The sequence below is a fragment of the Lytechinus variegatus genome, chromosome 6 (assembly GCF_018143015.1).
Source record: "Lytechinus variegatus isolate NC3 chromosome 6, Lvar_3.0, whole genome shotgun sequence".
Classification (NCBI taxonomy): domain Eukaryota; kingdom Metazoa; phylum Echinodermata; class Echinoidea; order Temnopleuroida; family Toxopneustidae; genus Lytechinus; species Lytechinus variegatus.
This window is the reverse complement of record NC_054745.1, coordinates 46,817,261-46,827,327: the sequence shown is the minus strand read 5'-3', so window position 1 is coordinate 46,827,327 and position 10,067 is coordinate 46,817,261. Positions and strand designations below refer to the sequence as shown.

The window sequence follows — 10,067 nt, the reverse complement described above, 5'->3', positions numbered from 1 at the left end:
AGATAGAGAGATGTTATAGATAGAAATATGGACGGACAAAGAGAAAGAGAGAAAAAAGACAGACAGGTGCTAGAGAAGGAGAGAGATAGAGAATTTGAGAGACAGATGTTAGATAGATAGAAAGATAAAAGAATGAGAGAGACAGAGAAGATAGACAAATTAACAGATAGATAGATACATAGATAGATATAGAGAGAAATAGAGAAAGACAGACAGATGAATAGATAGAGATAGATAGATGTTAGATAGATAAAGAGGGAGAGAGACAAAGAATATTAACAAATTAACAGATAGATAAGTTTAAAAAATAGATAGATAAACAGAGAGAGAGAGAATAAGAGAAAGACAGACAGATGGATAGATAGATAGATAGATAGAGAGAGGGAGAGATTAAATAGATAATTAATGAATGAGAGAGACAGAGAAGATTATGAACAAATTGACAGATAGATACTCTAGTTAAAAAAATAGAGAGAAATAGAGAAAGACAGACAGATGGATAGAGAGATGGATAGAGAGATAGATAATTTGAGAGATAGATAGATGTCACTATAGATCAAGAATGAGAGAGAAGAGCGACAAATTAACAGATAGATTCTGTAGTTACATAGGTAGGTAGAGAGACTTTTAGAGAAAGACAGACAGATGGATGGATAGATAGAGAGAGAGAATTTGAGATAGATATTATGTTACATAAAGAATTAGAGAGACAGAGAAGATTATTAGAGATATAGATACTGCAGTTACATAGATAGATAGATATAGAATTTGAGAGATAGATATATAGACAGATAGAGAGAAAGACAGACATCAGCAAATCGGCAAGGCAAATGATCAAGGCAAACATGATTCGTATTGAACCTGGAAAATATAATATAAGCTCAGCTGCCGAGTACGGCATGTTCTGCGGATAACTTCGACTTTGGATCGCGCGCCCAGCTGATAATGTAAACAAACGTAGACGTAGACTCTTCACTAGTCGCTTTTTGGCTACTTTTCCGGAAAATGCCTTCGCCAGGGTGTAAAACGGAAACGCGCGCGGCGGCCATATCATTTGAGTTCGAGCGTGGAAAGCGATCATTGGTGGGGAGTAGAGCAGTTGAAAGTCTCACGCAAAATGGAGAATTTGCGATTAATTCTGGGATATTTCATTCTATTAATTGTGGCAGAATTGTCATCAGGGATAATGCATGACCTTACAGTAATAGTTCCTCCAGGAAGAAGAGAATGTTTCCATCAAACGATGAATTCCGGCAGCAATTTGGAGTTCGAGTTTCAGGCAAGTTTTACGATTCGGCCCCATATATTAAATGTTTTGTTAGTGCGATTTCATGATGTGCACGCAACATGACACAGACTCGACTTGGAGAGCGAGGGAGGGAGCCTTTGCTGCCGTTGAATTAGGCGTTGACCTGCGTGGTGTGCGATCAAGAATCGCGTAGGCCAACCCGTCGCCGTTGGTATAACGTCAAGAGTTTAATTATTCAATTAAAAAAGTCAGTCTCAATTTATAAGCCCGAGTCGATTCGATTAGATTTTTGTGTAAACCCTCTATTGGTGGAAAATAATATGGCAAGCCAAGACAATCATAGTTTTTCAATCTCTATTTTTAATTAAGAAAAAAATAATTTAAAGAATCAAATTTACTTAAGAACCAAGTTATATGATGAATAACTGTATTGGAACCTGACAGTGTCAAAAAATCAAGCATTTGTCCCAAAGAAAAAGAGAAAATAAGCCAAACATTGCCAACCTTATTTCACCACACAGTCACAGGGCACTCACACATTGTACGAGGTTAGTATGTACTAACCTCGTACAATAGACCGTGTTTGACCCTGGATTTCGAAGTAGTCGGCAAACATCGCTTCATTGCTGAAGTAATATTTGCCGAAGCTCCTTCTCGCTACGCACCGGGGCTCTTGCCGGTAAGTAGCAAGAGTTTGTTGAATGTAAAAGAATAATAAAATAATAATCCGATAAAAAAAGCACATTTTGCTTACCTCGGCCTCGAAAGTGACTTCGCTTGTCTCTTCCACGGAAATACAAGGAAGCCCGTTGGTGGCGCTAATAATTTCACAACCTTGATTCAACTCCTCGGTAATTTTATAACTGTATCTAAATTCTTTGAATGCGCAATCCTCATGATTAATTTACTAATTATGGGCACCAATTAATGAAATGCCTTCAAAAAACATAATTAATGATTATTATTGGTGATGATAACACTCATTTGCATTAATTCAAAAAGATGACTGATAAAAAAAAAATGAAAATAATATACGTGCCTGGAAAGAAACCAGCAGTACAAGCTTTGACGAACGTCAATAATACGTATACGGTATACCAAAGTCTATACAATGAAAAGATTGGACACTTCACGGACTTTGCGTAATGCCTTGCGTCGATATGCGTGTAAAATAGTGTAGGTGCCTATTCTTTCCCTTGTCGTGTCTTTGATATGAATATAAATCGCGCGCCCTCTTCAGGAGAAAATTGATATCAACGCTGACTGATTTCTATCTCCGTAAAATCTTCACTAAAGATCAAGAAAATATACATATTTTTAGAAAGAAACTTCAAGAAGTCACGGAAGGATCTAAATGATTCGGTAAGTGTCATAGCAGGATGTGGAATATGTATTTAAACATAATCTTTTATGTGGGCAAAAGCCCACTGTATTTTCGAAGTGTAGTGGTGTGTCGCGTGCGTATGACTGATAATCCTTCACTCGCGAGACGATATGAACCCATGGGTGGTCACAGGGAGGAGTAGCAGCTTGTTTATATAATTACGTTCATAGAATGAGTGGATGTCGTGTAGATCCCTCGACCCACATGTACACAACGCAAACACAATTTGGTCGACTCTTGAGCCGCTTATGTATGACGTACATCTGGTTAGCTATGCCATTTTGAAGAACAATTTATGATGAAAAATATTATTACAGAAACATTAAAATTTAATATGTGATTATAAATAATAAGTATAATACTAGTAATCATTTATAATCACATATTTAATGTTAGTATTTGTGAAATAATAACATCTTTAACTTTGTTATTATTTGTCTCATGTCTCTCAAATTTTGACCATACTGTTTCACTTCTTCTGCTCTTCTCATTTATAAGTAAGGTGGGATTCCCTTCACTTCTTAATCAAGTCAGCCTTTTTTGTTTATGTTTTTTGAGAGAACTGCCTAAATTAAATTATCTGTGATTTTTTATTTCAGGTATTGGAAGGAGGAGATTTAGACATTAATTTTATTTTACGTTCACCAACGAACAAAGCTTTAGCAACAGAAGCAAGAAAACAAGATGGAATTTATTCGTGAGTAATGATATCATTGGCCCGTATTCTGAAGTCCGGTTTACATAGACCATGGTCTAACTCTGTGCTAAAATCATGGCAAGCCAAAAGTCTCAAAATTTTAATTACGTTGTATGTTTCTTACGTTTACTGTGCTCTTTCCTGATTTATCGATGGTGAAGACAATCATCCATTTATACTTCCTAGACTCTTATGAATGATTTGAGTGCCAATGAGCTGAAAAATGATATCTCTACCGTTAGTGATTTATGTAACAATTGGCTATCCAAACATAAACCACAACTTTAAACCCGACTTCAGAATACAGGCCATTGTATTAAGGAGTATTGAAAGGGGAAGTCTACCCCAACAAATTGATGAAAATTAGCTATTTGCAAATGATATTTCCTTCAATTAATTGGATAGTAACTCAATGGTTTAATTTCCTTCAAGAAATTGATCCACTAAAATCCACAGAAATTGTTCTGCAGTCTGCACTCAACGCAGCTCAGGTCATTAGGTACCTGGCAGGAATAAGATTATTGTTAGTACATGTAGTAGTAGTAGTAGTTGTAGTAGGGGAAGGCAGGGTAAGTTGAGCATAGGAGCAAGTTGAGCCACTACCCTCAGGCCAATAATGAATGAGTCAGGCATTGTGCTGGTGTCATGTTTTGATGACTAATTACATAACACTTAACCCCACCACATTGTTTTCAACTTTGAACAAAAAGCCATTTTTAGAGGGAAAAATACAAATTTCAGCCAAAAAAGTTATAGATATTAAAGGTCTTTTTACCCGCACACGTCTTATTTGTTAGTCCAGGTATGGATTCTCATTCTTGTCATAGTCTTTTATGTGATGGATGCATAAGAAATGTGTGGATGTGAAAGTATCACATAAAGTTAGGACTGTGTATATTTGAGCAATAAGCAGGCAGAAAGGAGCAAGTTCACATGACAGTTCTTTTTACTTTTAGAGGATGTTAGTATTAATAGAGAATGATCAAGTGGAAATACTTTAATTAAAAAATTTACATGCTAGTTCTTCCCGCATACATTTTGTACATAGTATTTGTGGCTCAACTTTATACCCAAGTAGTAGTAGTACATGTAGTATAAGTAGTAGTAGTAGAAGTAGTAGTAGCAGTAGTAGTAGTTGTAGTAGTAGTAGTAGTAGTAGTAGTAGTAGTAGTAGTAGTAGTAGTAGTAGTAGTAGTAGTAGTAGTAGTAGTAGTAGTAGTAGTAGTAGTAGTAGTAGTAGTAGTAGTAGTAGTAGTAGTAGTAGTAGTAGTAGGAGTAGTAATAGTAGTAGCAGCAGCAGCAGCAGTAGTAGTAGTAGTGTAGTAGTAGTAGTAGTAGTAGTAGTAGTAGTAGTAGTAGTAGTAGTAGTAGTATTTAAAGTAGTATGTAAAAGGCACAAATACAATGTAATTTTTAATAATTCCTTTTTGGACCGTAAAATGCTTTTGTGCTGTAAAAGGCTTGCTGTGCATCAAAGCCAGTATGATAAATTCAAGTCCCTTTTGATATACATAGTGGCATTGATACATGTATGCACTAAACAAGAACTGGATCTTATCATTCCTTTTTTTCAGATTTAATTTACAAGAGACAGGGGACTACCTCATGTGTTTTGATAATTCCTTCAGTCGAATGTCAGAAAAGGTTTGTCATTCTTTCCTTCTTAATTTCTTATCTGACCTACTACATGTATATGTCAAGTTTAATAGTCTCATGAATAACAAAACTTTAAAGGGATAAAAATACAAAGAATGCCAGAGATATGAATTTTGAAAGTTATGATATTGACATGTGATATTAGTTCAACTGCTCTTCAACTGCTCCCGAGATGATGAACTACATGTATTCTGCTTTATGATATTGACATGTGAGATTAGTTCAACTGCTCCCTAAATGATGAACTACATGTATTCTGCTTTATGATATTGACATGTGAGATTAGTTCAACTGCTCCCTAGATGATGAACTACATGTATTCTGCTTTATGATATTGCTAGAATATTTCAGCCTGCTCCTAATAATCTGAACATGTTGCCTATGCCATGTCAATGTAAATCAGGGCTGACAGGTTTTATCTAAATTTAACTTTTAAGATAGCAATTTTGTCAAACTGCATCATTTATGATAATTTCTTAGGATTTTGTTTGAACTTGTTTGGTTAAGATTTGTATTACATGGTACAACCTATAGGTTACTCAATGCATCGCTCCAATTAATCTTGTTTGACTTCTGTCAATATTGATGAATCAGAGCTGTGTAAACATCATCAGCTGGTGATTTCACACGTGGCATAAAAGAATTCTCATATGAGATACCTGCACTATGAAAAGATCTACTAAAATAATTTTAAATAATGTATAGAGCTTTGAAACTATGTGTGTGAAACGATAGATATTAAAATGATTTAAAATAATGTATAGAGCTTTGAAACTATGTATGTGAAACGATAGATATTAAAATGATTTAAAATAATGTATAGAGCTTTGAAACTATGTATGTGAAACGATAGATATTAAAATGATTTAAAATAATGTATAGAGCTTTGAAACTATGTATGTGAAACGATAGATATTAAAATGATTTAAAATAATGTATAGAGCTTTGAAACTATGTATGTGAAACAATAGATATTAAAATGATTTAAATAATGTATAGAGCTTTGAAACTATGTATGTGAAACAATAGATATTAAAATGATTTAAAATTATGTATAGAGCTTTGAAACTGATAGAAATGGATATAGTTACAAATCATAGCCAGGGATTACTCTGAATTGATCTTACTGTCATGAAACCTTCAGTGATCTCTGGTGTAATAACAAAGAAAAGTGTTTCAGAGAAAATATACATTTTGTCTTTGATTTACATGGTGTTTTTTTATGAAGCAACTGTAGCCTTATAAAAAAATACTTCATGAAAATATATTATTTATCATCATCATCATCTTAATCATCATCACCATCTTCAGCATCAGCATCAATATCAGCAGTGGCATCATGATGATCATCATCGTCTTCATAAACATCATCATTGTCAACATCATCTCCATCATAATTATCATCACCATCATAATCATCATCATCACATCTTATCTTGTAATCATACCCTATCATTATTTGAGTGTATAAATTCTTTTTATCCTTCACAGATTGTTTATTTTGACTTAGCATTAGACTATGAGGATGAAGGAGAATCTGATGTTCCTAAATGGATGGATGCGGTTGCTAATAGAAACGAAGAGGTAGAGATTACCATGGAGGAGATTCAAGTAAGATATCAGGCATAAAAAATAACATTATTTTTAATTTCCAGAATACTTCATCTTTTGCAGTGCTGTTAATATAAAGTGTACAATAATTCTTCTAGACACAGCTTTTAGTGCTTCATTTTGGTATGAATAATTTACCTGTTCTATTAATTGCACAAAATCTGAAAATTCTCCATATTCCAATACAGTCCGACCTATCTTATCCGGACACGTTGGGACCAGCACCAATCCGGATAAGGGATTTATCCGGATCTGGGAGACCCAATATTAAATACACGCAGCTGCGGCCTCGATCCCCACAACGGCGGTAGCTACAGTACACGTTATCTATTGTAGTGGCCGTACAGACAGTGCCGGTATTCACTGCAGTGTCAGTGCAAATTATAGGCGGTATTTTAACGGAAATGAAATCGAACGATGGCCAAAACTTTTGGATAATTTACCTGCTAAAATGATTGAGGTATAAATCGAGCATACCTCGAAAGAAAAAAGAGAATGAATGACTCGATGAAAGTAAGTTTCACAATTAGATCATCACGGCGGCTATCACAGCTTCGCAATGTCAGCCATTGTTAAACTGACTGTAGGCTCAAACATGATAGATGGTGCTGTCCATATTGAGGCCTAGCGTTAGCTAGCGAGACATGCGTTGTTTTTCCCGGGAAAACAAAAAGAGAACGTGATGAAATGTTTGTACTGCGCCCCGATTTACTGGAAAATTATCCTGCCTTTCGGTGATTTGGGTGAGATATTTTCATGAAAAATAATGTTGTTTTAGGTAGACTATATTGTAAAATATATGTAATCAAAGTGAGTTTGTGTATAGGATTGAGTTTAGATTGCAATCTCATCTCCTCACGTACTAATTGAAAAAAAAAATCTCGGCAAGTGTGCGTCCGGATAAGGGAGGTCGGACTGTATTTGTACTGTACATACATAAATAATGATCATAAAAGTTAGTAATTACCTGTACATTTTATGATTTTTCTACAATACATCTCTAACTGCCATGGAATTATGCTGGTATCCAAGGTTATTATGAATTTATCACTATGCGTTAAGTCAATCTTCCATAGTCAGTTAACCTAATTCAATAAGAACTATTTTCTGAAGTTGAATTTAACTAACAGACCATGGTCTTTACTCCATGCTAAAATTATGGGAAACCTCATTTTATTGTTTACATTGTTGTGTTTCTGTTTGCTGTGCTTTTTCATCTACCTTAATAGTGAATGAAAGAGGGTTATTCCCAAGCAGTTATGTGAATGAATTTAGTGTTAAATGAGCTGTTAAATTGATCATGTATTGTTAGAGATGTTTGTCATAGTTGGCTTTCCACACACACCACAGCCTTAGACCAGAATTTTAGGGGTGCTCCAGGCTGATAATAAAGAGTAAAAGTCACTGAGCAGAATGCTGAAAATTTCAATGAAACTTGATAAAAAAATAACAATGTTAATAAAGTTGCATCGATGATTACCTTACACATTAAATCAGTTTTCAATCCTATTTTTTTGGTGGACAAAGTTTGAATAAATAGAATTTCATATTATAAAATACAAAAGAATAAGTGGGTATATGACATCAGCTTGAACCTCATTGCATATTCTTGAATATGTGCATACAGCTACATGTAACTTTTTACCAAAATAATGCAAAACTTCAAGATGTCATAAACTTAAAATTCATTCTTTGTCTGAATTAATGAAATTTTCAGTTATTTCTTTGTCAGATATTTATAGTTCAAATCATATTACTTTCTGGAAATTTCTCCCAGGTTTCAGAGTTCCAGAATATGGAATATTCAAATTCTTAGACCTGGGGGATATTTGCTACCAAATTTGCCTTGATACAAATGAGTGATATCTTTTAAGGGGATGTCTGTACATATGTGGTAGCTCCTTTTGCATTTGGTTTTTATCCTAATTGTACAAAGAGTCATTTTGACAAAGAAAAACAGATAAACATTGGACTGAATATGAGAGGGTTAAGCAAGAAAGGAAAGGTTGCATTTGATGAGAAGGAAAGAAGAAGATGATACCATATCTAGTGTGTGTGATGCCATTCCTGGCTTAGGAAAAGGTTTATTTAGGTAAAGCTTTATTAGGTAAAGTGGAGGTGCCGTGGCCGAGTGGTCTAAGGCGCCTGGCTTTACATGTAAAGTCCAGGGTTCGATCCCGGCACCTATGCCCGTGAGCAAGGCATTTAATCTACAATGCTCTTTTATCATGCTTTCAAATATAGAATGGAAATGCTATATGCATTATTGGTTAATAGGTCAGGTGTGCACTTGTTAAAAAAAAGCTTATCAATCATTGCACTTCCGAAAATGCAATGATACAATAAAATCTTTGTTTTAACATGCATATTGGCAACTTCAATTGAATTTTCATCTTTGGTTCATTTAAACGATACTATATCCATATTGTTTGAAAACCATATTTGAGAAATATAGCTGTTGCCAATTTAAGGGTAGAAAGAAGAATTTTAAAGATATGTGAGTTAAACAACCTGCATGGTATAAAATTATATATTTTTTTATTTTTTGCAGACATCATTAGATATTGTGAGCGACAACCTACGTAAGTCGCAGACTCACCAACGACAATGGCGCAACATAGAGTTCCGGGACCGTTATCTAACAGAACGTAACTTTGAACGTGTGAATTTCTGGTCAGCTGTCAACACCATAGTTATGTTGGTAACATTAATCATACAGGTCGTTATGATTAGGAGTTTGTTTGCTAATAATACCAAAGTGAGAACATGATTGGTATTGTATGCTCAAATTAAGTAGAGAATATAAGCTCTGTTCATACATTTATATTTTTTGAGCAATATGTTAGATGCAGATTTTTATTTCATAAGATTAAATCGTGTATGGACATACGCAGTATTGATTTGTATAGTTCATTTGGTTTTGCTAATAAGTAAAACTATTACTTTTATTATTATTGATAATTTTTTTTATTATTTTATTATAACTAATATTTATTTTCAATGCTATTATTATTCTTATCATTATTATTATTACAAGTAGTAGTAGTAGCAGTAGTAGTAGTAGTAGTAGTAGTATCATGTTATTTTTTATATTGTTTCAACATTTTTATCATAATTATTGCTGTATTGATAATTAAACTATTTTCATTATTATGATTATCATGTTTAGCGACAATGGTCCTAACTATGATCATATCAGGTTTAGCAATCAGATATACACATATTATTAGAATGCTATTAGACCAGAATCATGTTAGTTGTCGTCAGTCAGTACCAAACAGATTACTGACCTGCAATCAATCAATGCAATATTACATCCACCCTCCCAGCAATATGTCACATTGGTAGATATACATGTACATGTACAGATGTACTACAGACTTTACAAGATTTATTAACATTCAGGCATAGGAGTATTCTGAAAATTGTCCTATTCTTCTATTATCTTGCTATTATTAGATTAAATCAGT

The 10,067-nt window shown here is 34.0% G+C and overlaps 1 protein-coding gene across 1 annotated transcript; it reads left to right on the top strand.

Annotated features, from left to right (window-relative positions):
- Nucleotides 1–1,058: 1,058 nt before the first annotated feature.
- LOC121417561 (transmembrane emp24 domain-containing protein 5-like) lies at nt 1,059–9,609 on the top strand. Its single transcript, XM_041611298.1, has 5 exons — nt 1,059–1,279; nt 3,233–3,330; nt 4,905–4,974; nt 6,478–6,597; nt 9,149–9,609. Exons 1-5 carry the CDS (start codon nt 1,118–1,120, stop codon nt 9,365–9,367), a joined length of 669 nt encoding a protein of 222 aa, XP_041467232.1. The 5' UTR covers nt 1,059–1,117; the 3' UTR covers nt 9,368–9,609.
- The last annotated feature ends 458 nt before the right edge of the window (nt 9,610–10,067 follow it).

Bases quoted from the DNA above. Each gene is read 5' to 3' on its own strand.
- LOC121417561 (XM_041611298.1), top strand. From the start codon at position 1,118: ATGGAGAATTTGCGATTAATTCTGGGATATTTCATTCTATTAATTGTG. The intron at 4,975-6,477 runs GTTTGTCATTCT...TATCCTTCACAG, and splicing joins TCAGTCGAATGTCAGAAAAG to ATTGTTTATTTTGACTTAGC. The intron at 6,598-9,148 runs GTAAGATATCAG...TATTTTTTGCAG, and splicing joins TTACCATGGAGGAGATTCAA to ACATCATTAGATATTGTGAG.